The sequence below is a fragment of the Papilio machaon genome, chromosome 28 (assembly GCF_912999745.1).
Source record: "Papilio machaon chromosome 28, ilPapMach1.1, whole genome shotgun sequence".
NCBI classification, from domain to species: domain Eukaryota; kingdom Metazoa; phylum Arthropoda; class Insecta; order Lepidoptera; family Papilionidae; genus Papilio; species Papilio machaon.
The window spans coordinates 334,599-352,231 of NC_060013.1; the positions used below are offsets into that span (position 1 = coordinate 334,599).

Sequence of the window (17,633 nt, forward strand, 5' to 3'; positions counted from 1 at the left end):
CCTATAGATGCATACATACAATGAATGCATTGATATCCATTTTTATGTCTGACCGAGATATTAGGTTTCTATTAGTTATTTTTCATAGTAAAATTTTCTTGAATTCATAATTTCGGTAAAGTATTTTGAGAATTCGTAATTGAGATTATCATACATTCTTGATAATACGATCACTGAAAATTTATTTATTCTTTCCTAAAATACTATGATACAATAAAATTATGTATTTAAATATAGATCTTATAGTAAGAAACATAGTTAGGCATATTATTAGGTTTATTAGGATTTAAAAAAAAATAAAATGAGGTGGACGTTTAATTTCATTTATTTATTTTTCCGCGTGAAACATTTGTGGAAATACTTTTTAGCTTTTATTTTAAATTGGTCTTCATCATCATCACACTCCCGTCTGTTGCATATTATTTTATTTATATCTTTACAATAATTATAGATAAAAAATCTGCAAGACAAATTTACCAAATAATCAACAATTTTCTCTTTGTGGATTTCACAATTTAAAAATTCGAATTCTGTTGTACTAAATATTATGGTCTTAATTAATTCTTTTAAGTTATTTTTTTCTAAATTTTTTCTCAATATTGTATTATTGATGTCTTGCAGACTTGATATGCAACGCAGAAGTGAATCACTTGGACTGCAAAGCCACTGCTTTCCTGCATATTCTCTGTACCTTATATACTCAGATTGATTATTACTTATTAATTCGTTTTTGCATTTTCCACACCCCTTAAAAACATTTTTTTTTGTATTTTTTACAAAATACCCACTCACATATTCTAGACTACCTATTTCACGAGGATCATTTTTGTTTTCAAGGGGTGTGATTGTTACATCTGGAATGGAATCTATTTCGCAAGTTGACGAGGCTTTGCAGTCACTTGTGATAATTAATTCTTTCAAAACTTGACAGCTATCCTTCTCACAGTTGGCCCCTGGAGCATGAACACTAGAGAGATTATTAACAAGCAATGTTGTGAATGCCGATTCGAACCTTTCTGGTGTTGGGTTTGTGTTACGGCATCCGTGGCTCCTTATAGCACCAAAAAAATTTTCTATCGGATCTTGATTGAGATGCCGCAACCAAACCGACGTCACATCATATTTTTCTTTAATATTTTTTAATAATAATTGTATTCCCTCTAATGTCCACACCCAGTTATTTAGTGTTGGGACATATTCCACTTGTCCTGTTGTTCGGTTTACGAATTTCATATTTTTTAATCTTTGTATGGATTCAAACCAAAATTGGTGATGTAGAGACCTCGGTGTAGCAGCTCCGAGGAGAGGCTTTCCATGTTTCTGTCTTTTCTCAAAGCTTCCGTTTATGGAATCAAAAACCTTATGGAAGAAAATCAGGATATCAGCGGTATCCTTGCACTGATGTGGGAGAATACCCTTATCTGTGAAAGAAACAGTTGACTATTTTAAATTTATTTAAAAGAAACATGTCATGTGGTATGTCCCTACTGTAAGAATATACTTGAGCTATAATATTTATAATTAGTAGATCATAAATTATTTCTTTCCCAAGCAAAAGAGTTTTAAGACTTATTTTAATCAAATTAAAAAAGGGCTTCAGAGTTTCATATGTATGAAAGCGCCCAGTTTTAAAAACTATATTTGACAAATATTGCAATGTGGGAAAAAGCATAAGTATTTGTTTTGTGTTTCGGTGATGTGGGGCCTCTATCCTGGTAGTTTTCCTAAATACAGAGAATCCCAGAGACGGCTCAGGTTCCATAGTATGTTTTTTTTTTTATGTGAAAAGTTGCCAAACGAGCAGACGGTTCACATGATGTTAAGTGAATAACGCCGCCCATGGACATCTGCTACACTCGAGGGTTCCAGATGTGTTGACAACCTTTTGCCACCTCACTCACCAGACGAAACGCGAAAGTATTATACTGCCACTTTACGCCAGTCTTCTGTGAGGTCATGGTACTTACCCGGACGAGCCTGCCCATTCGTGCAAGAGCCGAGGCTGCTGCGTAGCCCTACCACCGTAATGTATGTGATCATTGGACATTATTATCTTTAAAACAAATAATTAATTACCTGCAAGATATCCCATATTCGTACCCACTGTCTGGCTAAATATTTGGGTTGCAAATTTAACCTTCATTTTATTCATTTTGGTGTGATCGACATGATTATTTGTTAATTTGGGAACCATTCTAATTCCTTTATACCCAGGGTTTTCTTTGTGTAGATTTTCTATATGTTCCCATTTAGCTACTTTTTCTTTTCCATTTTCATGGTATTTCAAGTCTTTATTTAATAGATTATTTCTTATACCTTTAATAAGATGTGGTGGGTTATAAATAGGCACTATTTCGTGATCATTAATTTTAAAAAAGTTTCCGTGTGGCTCTTGTCCCTTTCTTAAAAGAGCCGCGCGAGACTCTTGAATCAGCAACTTCAGACAGTTCACATTGTTGGTGCCTTGGTCGCACACGGTCGCCACAACAATTAAGCCAGCAGCCTGCAATTCGTTGATCACTGCTTTCAACTGTTTAGCAAGTTCTGGTCCTTTGGTTGCAGCTTGGGAAAATGTGTAAGACACAGGTTGTTTGTAATTTTTTAATAGCCCACGCACCATGAACACTTGAGCATGGTCAGCAAAGTCTGCTGCTGTTGTTTGACCATTAGAGACAAAACCAATCACTCTATCTTTCTTTTCATTATATGTTAGACTGGCTTTGAGCGACATTTCGTCAAATAACACAACACAAAGTCGCTCTTTCATTGTCATGTTTTTGGTAGCTTGTGCAATTAGTTTTTTTACATTTTCATTAAGCCCAGGCTTGATGTCTGCATCATTAATTAGTTTAAGAAGGGTTTGTGCTGTAGGCAAGATGAATATTTTCCTCAAAAATCTGTAGCCTTTTGGGCTCTGTTTCATAATTGACAATGATATTAATTTTTCTTCAATTGAAAATCGGCGACCTTTATCTTTCTTTTTTGCCTCTCGGAACTGCATCATTGTTAAAATTTTAGCTGTGCTAGATATATTATCTAGCGATTTAAGAAGGTGAGGGTTGGTCGAAATGTTCTTTAAATTTCTTAGTTTCACAGCCTGTTTTTTGTTTATACTGCGGCATTTATTTAATTTGATACCCACTTGGACTAGCTTTTTATATAAAGCATGTTCAGCTGGTGTCGCAAATGTACGTTTACGCTTTTTTGCAACAATTTTCAGAGTTTCCTTATTTCCAAATACTGCAATAAACAAGAATAATTATGATAAAACTAATTTATAAATGTAAAGTTTTCTGTTCTAGTTCAATTACTTACCAGTATTGTCTTTTGTCTGAAAATCTTGTTTGACATTTTGAGAGTGCTTGTGCACCAAGGGATTAACATTTTCAGTAAATGTAATGGGATTTGAAACAGCAATTTTGTTTTATGAGCTTCTTAATAGATAAACAATGACCACTAATTACATATCCTCATACGAGTAGGTACATAGTGGATTTCATTAACTTCAATTTCATTAAATCTTTACAACTTGGTTGTTTTCAAATCCAGAGTAAATTAAAGTATCCTTGCTAAAATATTTTTTAATTATCAACCAAAAGTCATGCCAAGATACTTATGAGGTCTTCCTCATCATTACTTATTACCTGGTGAGATATCTATTTATTAATATAAACCTATTCTAAATATATAAAAAAACTTACCAATATTTTCTTTCATAGTCATATGCTCCAACTTTCCTGAAACTGGTTGCGTTGCCGCGGATGTTGAAGGATCTAGAATGATAAAAAAAAATATTAACTACTATCTCATAATTAAAATCTTTAATGACAGCTACAGCTGAACTGCAGTAGACATACAGTAGTTCAACTACAATTCACAGGCAGTAATATGAGCACCGGCAGTGCCCTATATGACGCTCGCTCTTTAATCTGATGTGCCTATAACCAATGATACTTTAATAAAAGATGGCGCATGTTCGTACTTTGCGCGTCTTTTAAACTTGACCAAATTTTATCATTTTAAGACACATAATTATGTAAGTGAATGTGACAGATGATATAGAATGTATGATATGGAAACAGATAGCAGACTAATCAATTACAACAATTGCCATAATTTGAATGCCTCAGTTTCACGTGATAGTGTTCTCGTATTTGTATATAATATCATTGCCTATAACATAACATAAGAAACCACATGAAAAGTACCTTTTGAAACAGGGTCAGCGCTTTGTCGGTTCTTTTCAATTAATGTAAACTTTGGCAGTGATGTTGGTCCTGAAATAAAGGTATAGAGAGCATGTTAAATTGCACTGAACATTGATAGTTATTAGAACATAGATAGTTTATTGATGTATTTTCAGCTGGCTAATGCTGTCTTTATAATCAAAGTTGACTAGGTCTCTGATATTGCTGTGATTTACAATATTATTAAAAAAATGAGATATCATAAAAATCTAGATTCAATTACTGTGTGCAATGAATTTCAAATTTCAGACCACTTTGAAAATTACTACAAGTTGACTTAGGACAAAAAAAATAAAGACATGAATGGTATTATTACCTGGCACGTGCAACGTTGGTATAGCAATGCTGCTAATTCTATTATTCCGGCACAAATATTTGTCTTCAAAATGTTTATGACATACACGACGATATTTGAAAATGTGGTCATTTTCAAGTCCCAATATATTGCCACCAACAGAATAGACCCATGAATTGAATAACGCTTTGTTCTTCTTCGGATTCGGAAACTTGTGCAAAGTCTCAGATGAACCTGAAATTAATTAATAATTATTATTTTGTCAAACTAGGGCTTCAAGTAGAGAAGACTAGAACAATAATTCACTATATAAATGCGTATACAAATGACAATAACCCCTGGAAATGAGTTGATCGCTCCCAAGCTATTTTATAAAAAATAGAAATGTATAAATTGTCGGTAAAAGGTGCATATTAGCGGCACAGGTCTCTTATAAATATTTTTAAACGATAAAAAAACGAAGCCATGATTAGATGTTAAGAGATGTAAAAAGATTTTGCCTATTAATCATTAAAAAAATATATTAAAACTTATTAACTCCAGTACGGAAATACAACACTATTACAAAAACGCTACTAGACTTAAGTTTTTACTTTTACGGAAGATGCATATAGTGAGCCAAAAAGGCTGTACAGGGTCCTGGGAACTCCGTCTCTAGGACGCGGTAAAACTTACATAATGTGATACAAACCTGAATTATTTTCGCAATCTGCGACACAGCATTTAGTATTAGACATACTAAATAACCAAAATTAACTGCACCAACAAAAAATGAGTCCTGTCTCTTAAACACGTATTTAGATTAGTAAACACAAATAGCACTGCCGGAGGAACGTGGAGCTCAACTCAACGGACTTAGGTAGCAAAAGCGTCACTAATAATTCTAAATACAGCTGAATACAAAACAACACGCAATAACTCTGATCAAACTCAAAGTTTGAACAAAACTTGCAAGTGGCAACGGTTATTTCGATATTTTTTTCTGTCTGGTCTATGGTTAAGTAAAACATCATAGACAAAACTTAAACATAGATCACAGATAAGATAGCTTTAACTTTTGCTTTTTTAATTACAGCGACATCTAACATTTCTTCATTTTAACTTTTTCGACAGCGCCATCTGTACGCAAGTTTTGTAATTATTGATCCTTACACTTATTGTTTAGTACTAAGATTGTGCACCCTGAGCTACTCTTTACTTCATAGCTGATCAAATTTTGCAATACCGATCAATCTCCTTCGAGTCTTCCTCAACGGGAAACTGGCGAAACAATCTGTGCCCAGTTGGCACACCTAAAAGCCATTACTTGGAAATTGAATTGAGAAAAGAAAGAAAACATTAACAAATCAATTAATTTTCACGAAGTGCACAAATCAATTTTTTAACGAAAATACAAATAGTCTTTAATTATGCATTCGTTGGTATAAAACTCTTTATTGTGTCACGCAACAAATTCACAATCAGGTACAATGGTGATCTTCAATTTGTATTTCGGCCATGACAGTGTGAGCGGGAGGGAGGGCGGCGGCGCGGGCGCTTCGCCCTCATCCTCTGACTCCGAGTCGGTGTCCGCGAGTCGTGAAAGTGGTACTAACTGGGGTGACATGTCTCGCGCTAACTCCGGTGGTATCAACATCTGTGTCAAATATTTATAAATAAAAAATATATCTAAAGAAGGAGCACTTTGATTAAACCATCCACTGAATGAAAAAACATGTACAATCTTTCAATTACTAACATTCTGAAAAAAAAAAAAAAAAATGAAACAGCATAGTTCAGTGAGCAATGACGCTTTTTTTAGTCACTACCTATTTATATTAGTGTGAGCATTGTGTTTAGGCATCTTCTTCTACGTTATTTATTTTATTTTTTATATAATAAGGTGGCAAACGAGCAAGCAGCTCCTTCTTCAACGAGCTTCCCATACAGTTAGATAATATGTCCCTTTCCTATGCGTCCCCTTATCTGTCAAATCTACTGCCCCATCCCATTGTTAAAGGAAATGGATGGGAAGGGAAAGAGGTCTAAAATTATACCACCAAATATATGCCCACCTTATACTGTAAAAAAAAAGGAACTAAAATTCAGACAGTACATACAGTGCCAAACTTTGATAGGAATTGTGATGGTTGGTGAACACTATACCTGTAGCCAAGGTCCTCGTTGTGCGTATGGTCTGGTAACAGTGGGCAGGGCTCCGGAGACTCCGCCCGTAACGAAGGTGATGGCTCGCGGGCCGCAGCGCCACGTGAAGTGACGCCCGTGAGATATACGACCACTAAATATTGTAACATGCAAGATAAATGCTTGGAAAAACTAACAGCGATTAAAATTTAATCTTACTAATATTATAAACTAGCTTTTACCCGCGACTCCGTCCGTGCGGAATAAAAAAAATGCACACAAGATAAAAAAAGTTCCTATGTCCGTCTCCTAGTTCTAAGCTACCTCCCCATCAATTTTCAGCTAAATCAGTTCGACCGATTTTGAGTTATAAATAGTGTAACTAACACGACTTTCTTTATATATTTATGATGCGAATGTTTAGATGGATGGATGTATGTCTGAAGGTATCTCCGGGACGTTTCAAAGGATCTTGATGAAATTTAACACAGATGCAGTCTGGAAGAACATGTAGGTTACTTATTTAGTTTTTTTATTCCGCGCAGACGGAGTGGCGGGCGACAGCTAGTATCATAAATAACAAAATATAATAACATATTATGTTTATTCAATTTATTAATTTTAAACTATAATTAAATGTATAATAAATAATAACTCACTGTATAGCGAGAGGCAACAGACTGGCACCCTCCGCATTCATCACAACATGCACACCCTCCAAATACTCAACCGTATCCTCACACCGCCATGAACCCTGCAACATAATGGATTTTTATTTACTATTCCAGAAACAGTAATAATACAAAAACATCTAGTGGAAAATATAATATTTTTTAAAGATATTTGATAAATTATTTATAAGAAAAATTACTATAATTCCAGCTGTGGATGTATTCCGGTATAAGACCTCTTATTTTCAATTCTGTCACAATTAAAAAAAAAATTAAAAAATTAATATGTCATTATAAAATTTTTGACAGATGACAGTTGACTCTAAGAGTTGGCGCGAAAAATAGACGTAAATAAATATTTTATTAACCTGCATTAACTCTGGTATCTGTGGTAAAGCTCTCTCTATACTGCTCATCTCAAAACTATCCGTAGACATATTGTGACCTGGAACAAGAATTAAATACAACATTTTTAAAAATTAATTAAATCATAATAAGATTTTTTACTTTACTTTATTTCAACTTTTTAGAAGTGGCTCTCAAAGTTTCAACCATATATGAAAATAGACCGCATAGGCAATTTTACTTCAGTAAAAAAATAACATTTACACATGTAAATGTGTATTTGTGTTTAGTTCATGTTGTTAACTAAACAAAGAATAGCTTTTAACATTAAAAAACTAAAATCATCAATTTTTTACATTGACCCTTATACATAGGACCCCATCAATATGCACTTTTTTTTACTGTTTTAAAGTTTTAAAATAACTTCGGTTCGGAACATTGTACATAGAACACATTATTAGGTATGTAATGCACCTTTCTCACCTATCTTAAGCAATCAAGATATTTATAAAAACATTTACCTTCAGGTACAGTTCTCTCAGCGGAGCCCATACAGTTCAGTCCTCGCTGCAACGTCTCCTTAATCTGCCGTTCCACTGTAGGACTGAGTTGTGGTGAAGTGGATTCTTCTGAGTCCTAAAACAAAATATAAACCATATTTCCACTAACAATCAGATTGTAAAATTAAAATTTGTATTATCGGCTTAACACAAAAGAAATAATAAAAAAAACTTGAGAGGTGTGTTGGGACACCCGGATGGAACGAAGTTCCTTTCAATTAATTAGTGAAGGAACCAATGTTTATTCTATGAATAAAAAACTTAAGTCTTCACAAGAAGTACATTTTATTTCTATGAATTTTCGTTATATATTGTCACGTCGTTGCCATGGTGCCAACATACTTACTATAGAAAAAAGTGTCGTGACAACTTTTCGTAAGAATTTTTTCCGTCTAGCCCCCTTTCACAACGCGCGATAAGGAACTTCATTCCAAAAACAAATAATTAGAGATATTCAATATTGTTGTAGTGAATAATTACAGAGTTATTTTGTTGTCAAAACACTTTAGAAATCTTACCAATGTATAAGGCAACCATTTGACCCTAGCGGAGACTCCAGCGAGCAATGCAGGTGCAGTACCGGTGCGGGCACTCCGCACTTTACGTGCTGAAGCCCTGCGCGCGCGCGTCACCAGCCAAGACCCGCCACATCTAAATAACATCATGTCTCCTAATTTAGGTAACATAAGTATGTAGTGTAAAGTTACGGTTAAAGGACAGAAGAGGGGACAAACTGTAAAGGAAATTTCTCCCCGCCACAGCTAAATCCTTAAAGAAAATGGTGGGAAGGTGAACATTAGAATTTAGCCTTCAGTGCACTCTCTAATCAGACTCAACATGGGTATAATTTGCAGTAGGATGTCTCCTAATGATGCTGTGAAATATTTCTAAGTATTTTTATAATTTCTATTACCTTGGATCTTCGGCTATAAGTTTGAGTACATCGAAGCCAGAGCCCCTTTGTGCTGCCTTCAGTTCCCGACCCGTACAACCCACCATCTGGAATTAAACTGTATTTAATGAATAAGTTATTTAGGTTTATTATAAATTCAATTTATTTTTTATTTGCACCTTGTAATATTGAATAGCAATATTTTATTCAATTGTTTTTGAATAATTTAATTTCAAAGGGAACTTTGACATTTATTGAAGAAAATCAGAAATAACTTGCCAATAACAAAAAAAGATGAATTTTTACATCTCACTAATATTATAAATGCGAATGTTTAGATGAATGGATGTTTGAAAGTATCTCCGGAACAGCTCAACGGATCTTGATGAAATTTGGCATAGATGAACACACTACTTAATACATTTTTAAAGCCGCGCGTACATAGTCGCGGGCACCAGCTAGTTTGTTTATAACATTCAGTTTTTTATTTGTATTTTTTCACCTGTATAAACTTCACAGTCCCGTGTGGTGTATCAATAGCTGGTAACTGAGGGTCTTCAGCGACCAGTAGATGACGAACCCGGGACTCGGAGTCACCATCCAGCGGCGCGTGCCAAGATATGTGGTCGCCCGCACAGAACTTGTTACCTATGAACAATATATAAAAACCAAGTTTATTAAAGACAAAAATCTTTAAAACTATCCTCATACACAGGTATAAAATAATAATTATTTTAGTCTGTTTCATTAATAACTGTATTTTTTTTAAATACACAATTACAACACATCCAATCAAAAAAGTTATATGGCTTCACAAATGTCTATGGTCAATTTTATTGTAATACTAGCTTTTACCCGCGACTCCGTCCGCGCGGAATAAAAAAAATGCACACAAAATAAAAAAGTTCCTATGTCCGTCTCCTAGTTCTAAGCTACCTCCTCATCATTTTTCAGCTAAATCAATTCGACCAATCTTGAGTTATAAATAGTGTAACTAACACAACTTTCTTTTATATAAATAGATATATTGTCTGATCATATTTTGGACACTATATACCTGTAGTAAAGACATATCTAGCGAGTGACTGCAGCAGTGCGGCAGGCCAGAGTGGCGCGGGCCCAGAGGCCGCCAATCGCAGTGTCAGCTCCAATCCATAGCCTGACTCCGACCCACCTTCAGGGTGCACACGCCCGTCACCATGCAAGTCCGATAGACCGAAACTGTAAAATGCAGTAAAACAATTTTTATACTACTTATTTCTTGTATTAATTTAAAAAATAATAAATAAATTTAAACCTACAACCTCTTGCACCAACTCTACATAGACTCAGAGGTAAAAGGAGATGATGGTAAATTTTGTTCTCCAGAGAAGTGCAGAAATTTTATAACATGCTTTAAAATGTTGTCAGTACAGTGAACATAGTTATCAGCAAATGTGCCTCCACTGAGTCACTAACCTAACCTAACCTAATGCAGTTTGATTAACTTCACACATACATACATTGGATAAATAGTTCATTCCCAAGTAGGGTTGGTGACAGGCAGGAGGCCGGCCGTAAAAAATTAAGCCAAATGTTTAAGGTTTATAAAACCTTGGCTAGGGAGATGATGATAGGATAAATAGTACATTTAAAATAAAAAATAGAGAGTACAAAAACAATAAGTGTCACTACAAGTGCTAAATCAGTATCTAAAAGCAGGTAAATTATAGTGAAGGAAGAAAGTCTTTACCTTACATAATGCCAATGAGGTGGTATGTTCTCTTCAGGTTTGCCAGGATTCCAGTACATGCTGATGTAATCCAGTGGATCTTGACCTCCTAACCTGCAAGACAAGTTTAGTGGAAAGCTATTTTAAAAGTATTAAACAAAATTTTCAAGTGAAATGGCTATAATTCTAACTTCCCAGGAAAGGCTAGGGTTGACACAAAATTTAAACTGAACAACTTCCTTTAAAAAAATTATTTAAATAAATATCTTACCAATATTTTAATCTAGTGGTAACTTGTAATGGATTAGGTTGTTCAGGATACAATCTTGAGTAAGCATCACATAAAGCCTTAAGACCCGCTGGCACTAGCCTTTCTGAAAAAAAAAATTAATAGACAACTGTTTACTTTTATCGGCCACCAGCTGGATATAATTACGTCATCAATACATACATACAGGCAAGCCTTTTAGTTATTGCTTAAGTTCTCACGTAAATTACCCCTAAGTGGTCATCTAACACGTTGCCTTTATCTATGTAATAATAAGAAAACCCCACCTGCTGCCATCATCTGTTCATTACTCGTTTGTGAAGGGCCCGTAACCAGGGAAGGATCCACAGGATTATCATTAATCTGAGGCTGCGCAGACGCAACAAAAGATAATGCACTGCTTCTAACAACACCTGTTGGTGGAGTTGTGTTACTACCAGACATTTTAATAAAAATTGTGATTAAGATTGTTAACTAGTTTACACACGACATAACAAAAAAGTAATATTAGAAAGTAAACAAATAGGATAAAACAAGATACGATATCTCTCTTTCTTGTATTGCTCTAGACTAATAGACTAAAATTAAAAATATGAAATGTCAAAAAAATATATCTATGGTGGGAAAAGGAAAATTTTTAATTTTAATACTTACACTTTAACTCTTTTTGGCTATAATTATATCATTGATATAATAATATTTATCCGTTTGTTCTAATAAATTATTAGTCAACGACTCATTATGTCAAAAAAATGTAAGGATTTTGACGTTTGCAGGAAGTTCCATTGACAGCAATTAAAAAAATTGTATCTTCCTTCCGAACGTAAACATCCTTCGCCTTCGCCGACTCAAAATACGATAAATATTTTGGCTGTAGTGAAATTACTCTATTTATAAACACAAACACAGTCAATCCGATCCTAAAAATACGTTCATATTGGAGTGGAGTTGTCACCAATTTTAATACTGAGTTTAACGACGTATTTATTTAAAAATGCGGTACTTTTTTGTTGTTTCTATCTTTAGCGTTGTATTTGCGTATGAAAAAGACGTAACTTTTACAGTACCAGCTGGTAATACTGAGTGTTTCTATCAGAAAGTACTAGCGAACGAAGTAATCGACATAGAATATCAAGTAAGTTATCTAAATGTTAAAGAGTTCAGGGCAATAGGTTACTTCGCTACGATTTGTCTTAGTCCTGGCAACGCTGGAGAACATAAAAGTGAATTTGGGTTACTTAAACTGTACAATCTATGTCGTTTTGCCACTACTAGAGGTGACGACACAAATGCACTCTACCACAATGATCTATCAGTCATCACTTCCTTCATTTCATCCTTATATTTGGCCTATAAAAATATTTGAGGGACCAAAGTGCATAAATATACTACTTTTCATTCATCATAAAAATTACAAGAGGGGAGTTTTATGACTGACAAGGTGACTTTGCTTCACCTTGACTAAGGGGCATAAAATCTTCAACAATTTCTAATGTTTATGGAAAATTACTGATTAAAATTTTTATTATTAGTTGTACATAGATAAAAATTATATATTTTGCTATTGGTATGTGCATGATAAGAAAATGGATAAAAATTAAAAATCATCACTAATTTTTTTTTATTACTTTTTCAACTATTTGTAATTTAATAATAATATTTTTTAAATAAAAAAAATACAATTGTCCTGACTGTACCCGTTGATTACACTTAGGGTAATAACATACGATTTCAATGACAACTCACTCATCAATATTGATTCAGCCATATAATGTACAAAATGTTACAACAATATAGACTTATGTACAATCAGGGCCCTTAGCAGTGTTCTATTTATAGAAAAATAATAGTAAAAAGCAATAAGTTGTGTACCTCTGACCAACCTTTCATACAGACATTTAAAATCTACGTTCTATTGGTTATTTTTTCCATATCAACAATAACGAGACAACTCAATGCTTACGAAACATTTAAATGATTGTCACTTTTAAAGTGGAACATCGTCAGGTTTCCTGATAGTACATAATAACTTAAATGGAAAGTGAATAAGTGTCAAGAGAAATAAATCATATAATTTTATAACTTTAAGGTTATAGATGCAACTCATGGTGAACTGGACATTTCATTCCAACTGGCAGACCCAGTTGGCAGGGTGATTGTGGCCGATTACAAGAAGCCTGAAAATGCTCACCGACACACCTCATATCTTGAGGGAGATTACAGATTCTGTTTTGATAACAGCTTCAGTACATTCAGTCAGAAAACTGTGAGTGGTTATTTTTTTTTAGTAGGGTTTTAACTCAAAAAATTAATACATATATTAAAATGAACAATCTGTTTAGTTTTTGGAGACATAGTTTAGAAAGCCTTTACATAATAAAAAGATATGATAAGCTATTTAACTGTTAGTTTTCATAAAATTACTCAAAAAGGGCAATATTAAGAGCACATGAAATTAACATGCATGTGTCTAGATGTATGAATGTAGAAGTAACGGGATGTGTCAGGATCTCACCAAATAGAGGTCCGTATATTCTGCCTACATAACTTAGTTACAGGTGTGAGTTATAAGTGTAACATATCTTTGTAGGTGTTCTTTGATCTGGTGATTGAGACAGAAGACTCTCCAGAAAAAGACTATGATGATGACAAGGAAATGGAATTGGGTGAGACAATATTTATCATAACATTTCTAATTTTAACCACAGATATCTCTAAATATTTATAACTTCGAGTTGGATTCCTCTGTTAGACATTCCCGAACTAGTTTTTTTTTACCGCACGTAAGAATGTCACTGGTATTGGCTTTTATTTATTCCTATAAATATCATTCTTATTTCAAAGTTTAAGTAAAATGTCAATCTTACTTTATTAATATTATAAATGCGAATGTTTAGAAGGATCAATAGATGTTTGGAGTTATCTCCGGAACGGCTCAATGGATCTTTATGAAATTTGGCACAGATGTAGAATATAGTCTGGGATAACACATAGGCTACTTAAGTTTTTTATTTCCGCGCTGACTGAGTCACTAGCGATAGCTAGTAAATTTAAAACTTACAAACCAGGTAATGCAGCAGAAACGTACATGATGCGAGTAAAAGACATATCAGAGTCTGTGAATAAAGTAAAAGATCATGTGGCAGCAGCTCGCAGGCTCCAGGAGCTACTGTCAGCTCATGAGGCCAGGGATAGAAATCTGGCCGAGGATATGTGTTCAAGGTAAGTCACACAGGATACTGAAGAGACATAGAAAAAAAATTAAATGACATACAGGGTTTTTCAACAAAAACTTTGTTTTCTAAAACACATTAAAACAGTTTAGATGAAGATGATTCAAATTTTTATTGTATTACGAAGAGAAAAGTTTGGCAATTATGAATGAAAAATGATATCTGGCAAATGTCCACCACAACCACGCTGACAGATGTCGATTCTTTCATCAAAGTTTTTAATCACTTTTTGGCAAAATGGCGGGTCTATTTCCTTAATCACGTCACGGATTTTGAGTTTTAAGGCCGCGATCGATTCGATTGGCTACGTATAGACTATGTCCTTAACATAGTCCCACAAAAAATAATCCAGTGGTGTTAAGTCACACTATCTGGCTGGCCATTTAACAGCTGAATTTCGTGAAATTATACGATCGGGAAATTTGGTTTGCAATAAATTGATCGTTTCGTTGGCTGTGTGACATGTGGCACCGTCCTGTTGAAACCACATGTTTGTGATATTGATATCATCAATAATAGGCCAAAATTGAGATGTTACCATCTCGCGATAGCGTGATCCATTGATCGTTACCGCATTTCCAAACTCATCTTCGAAAAAAAAACGGCCCAATCACGCCTCCAGACCACATAGCGCACCATACAGTGACACGTTGAGCATGCAAAGGCTTCTCAATAATCGCTTTAGGATTTCCAGAAGCCCAAATGCGGTAATTTTGCTTGTTGACGTACCCTGACAAGTGAAAATGGGCTTCGTCTGAAAAATGATTTTTTCAGAAAAACCAGTGGGCTGTTCCTGAATGAATTGAGCGAATCTACGGCGATGTAAATGATCGGTCAGGTTCAATTCCTGCACCAGTTGAACCTTGTAAGAGCAAGTCCACACGGCGCGTTGCGTCGACGCAGCGCTGACGTTGACGCAGCGCTGACGTTGCATTGTTTTCCATATAAAACGCACACATGACGGACAGTAGCCCCCGAGACGAAGGCGGGAGGGGGTGTCATAGCGACTCATAGCGACGTCGGAGCGGCAGCGCTCAGTTGCTTGTGCGTTGATAGGGAGGATAAAACTCTCCATTACTATTTCTTAATGAAATGAAGGGACAGATCCAATACCGTCTGTGATCTTGCGTCGATTTCGGCGGTGACGTAGTAATAGGAGCAATGCTAGACGTCTTTTCCAATCCATGCTATCCTACAGATTGACTCGTTATTTTTACAAAATGCTTGCCACAACTGTGCGTCGCCGCTGCACCGACAGAACATTAAGATTGCGTCGTAGTAATGCTGCGATGGCGCAGCGACTGTGTGGCCGGCTATGCGCCAAAATATTTGCGTTGCGACGACGCAACGCACGCAACGCGCCGTGTGAACTTGCCCTAAGGCTTCACAAATCCTTACGCAAAATTCGCCATGTGGTGGTTTTGGATAACCCCAATTGTTGAGAACGTCGAGGAATTGACAAATTTGGATCTTCTTAAACACTGTGGCTCACGGCTGCGATGTTTTCGGTTGAACGACCCGGTCGAACACGCTTTGGTGTTGGTACATTTTGTACCGAGCCTGTCGTCTCAAATTTAGCGACTAAATTCTTAATAGCGGTCTCAGAAGGACGATTATGTTGTCCGAAAATATCACGAATTTTACGAAACGTAACTTTAACAGAACCACCATTTTCATAGTGGATTTTAATTATTTTAATGCGATTTTCGAGCGAAATTGAATTCATTGTAGCAATTGCCAAAGCATCTACTACGAATAGATCAAAAAACTAAATGTCAAAACTGTCATGTTGTTGGTGTTGCCCCAATTGAAAAACAAAGTTCTTGTTGAAAAACCCTTTAAACCCTTTAAAACTAATTAATAATAATAACAATACTTCTGATGTTGAATATAAATTACAGAGTCATGAAGTGGTCGCTGTGGCAGATTGCCGTAATGCTTCTAGTCGGAATCACGCAGGTTTGTATAAAAACATAAGCTTTGTATTTAATTCTGACATACAATATAAATTGTTTAAAAAAAAAAACAAATGTCAAAAATTTTTCCATAGACACTAAATGGGCGGGAAAAATTCAGTCCATTTTTACAGGCGTTTTTGGTTTTTCCTACATGTCTAATTGAAATAGAAAGAAAAATCTTAAATTTTGTTTTATTTCTCAGGTTGTGTTCGTGAAGAGTCTCTTTCAGGAGCCCAACAATAGCATAAAGAAGTTTGTACCAAATTTCTTGTCGCAATGACGCCAAAGAACGTTGTTATGTTTTTTAAGTTAATATAAGTTCTGCCAGTTGATGTAGTTAGGTTTTTTATCAGTCATTTTTAAATTTAAACTAAAGCGAACTGATTTACAATATTAGGTTTTTTGTGTACACAATTTATTTATTTCAGTAATTGTCAAGAATTAAGCTCAAATTTAATATTTTGTTCTTACTTTTAAGTGCCTAACATTTTTTCATAGCTGTGTAGTAGATTAATTTTAAAATAGTGTTTAATGTATTTAGGGCACAAGACCAATATCAGACGTAATTGGGCATAACTAGAGTTTTTATTTGCAATTTTTTTTGTGCAAGCATCTTTTTATACCAAAGTTATATTCTAAGCCCATGTATTGAAATGCCAGTCTTAAATAATAAAGGCAAAATTTTTACATACATCGAACATGTCTTTCCTTGCCTAAAAATATTAACTATGTCATGTGTAAGTTATTCTGTTATAAATAATTGAAAAATTGTTGCGTTATACATATAGTTTAGTTTCATATAAATCAATATGTGATAATTTCATTAGTAATATTACATTAATAAAAATAGCCGTTAATATAGAGATACAAGTGATTTAGTTATGTTAGAATCGAAATGATAAAATTAAATCAATATCTGATTCTAGCCGGTTTGCCGTTACTGTACGTTCCATTAATGGATGTTCTGAAAATGTGAATACTTTTTTCTGTTTATGAATGTGTAAATTTATTTAAACAACCAATAAATAAATATAGTTGTAAATAAATTTAGAACGATATAGTGACTATTGCATTTTAATTTTTTATCCCTTTTAAAGCAACTGGTTTACATTTTGGATAACACGATAATCTGACTTGTATTAAAGAAAAAAAAAATTGCTTGGAAAATTAAATATAAATAAATGATAGGTTGGGTAAAAATCTTCGAATAGCTTTGTTTTGTTACTTTAAAAAAAGTACTGTCAGCTGTCAAAATAAAGCAGGTCAACATAGGTCAAGTTTTGTTTTGTTTACATGTAATATATTTATACAATAATTTAATTTTAATAA

At 34.4% G+C, this 17,633-nt stretch overlaps 2 protein-coding genes across 2 annotated transcripts; one reads left to right on the plus strand and one right to left on the minus strand.

Annotated features, from left to right (window-relative positions):
- Positions 1-5,946: 5,946 nt before the first annotated feature.
- LOC106720879 (suppressor of fused homolog) lies at positions 5,947-11,664 on the minus strand. Its single transcript, XM_014515681.2, has 12 exons — positions 11,401-11,664; positions 11,117-11,219; positions 10,867-10,959; positions 10,192-10,355; positions 9,637-9,782; positions 9,156-9,241; positions 8,761-8,893; positions 8,204-8,318; positions 7,706-7,782; positions 7,326-7,420; positions 6,688-6,820; positions 5,947-6,178 (listed from the first exon to the last, which is right to left on the minus strand). The coding sequence occupies exons 1-12, from the start codon at positions 11,555-11,557 to the stop codon at positions 5,984-5,986; spliced, it is 1,497 nt and encodes a 498-aa protein (XP_014371167.2). The 5' UTR covers positions 11,558-11,664; the 3' UTR covers positions 5,947-5,983.
- A 151-nt stretch (positions 11,665-11,815) lies between these two features.
- On the plus strand, positions 11,816-16,690 carry LOC106720877 (transmembrane emp24 domain-containing protein 5). Its single transcript, XM_014515677.2, has 6 exons — positions 11,816-12,248; positions 13,203-13,379; positions 13,704-13,779; positions 14,182-14,335; positions 16,248-16,305; positions 16,507-16,690. The coding sequence occupies exons 1-6, from the start codon at positions 12,108-12,110 to the stop codon at positions 16,582-16,584; spliced, it is 684 nt and encodes a 227-aa protein (XP_014371163.2). The 5' UTR covers positions 11,816-12,107; the 3' UTR covers positions 16,585-16,690.
- Positions 16,691-17,633: the final 943 nt, after the last annotated feature.

Excerpts from the sequence above, each read along its gene's own strand:
- LOC106720879 (XM_014515681.2), bottom strand. The coding sequence starts at position 11,557 with ATGTCTGGTAGTAACACAACTCCACCAACAGGTGTTGTTAGAAGCAGT. Across the intron at positions 10,960-11,116 it reads ACCACTAGATTAAAATATTG|GTTAGGAGGTCAAGATCCAC; the intron begins GTAAGATATTTA and ends CTTGTCTTGCAG. Across the intron at positions 8,894-9,155 it reads CTTATAGCCGAAGATCCAAG|ATGTGGCGGGTCTTGGCTGG; the intron begins GTAATAGAAATT and ends GATGTTATTTAG.
- LOC106720877 (XM_014515677.2), top strand. The coding sequence starts at position 12,108 with ATGCGGTACTTTTTTGTTGTTTCTATCTTTAGCGTTGTATTTGCGTAT. Across the intron at positions 12,249-13,202 it reads TAATCGACATAGAATATCAA|GTTATAGATGCAACTCATGG; the intron begins GTAAGTTATCTA and ends TATAACTTTAAG. Across the intron at positions 13,780-14,181 it reads TGACAAGGAAATGGAATTGG|GTAATGCAGCAGAAACGTAC; the intron begins GTGAGACAATAT and ends CTTACAAACCAG.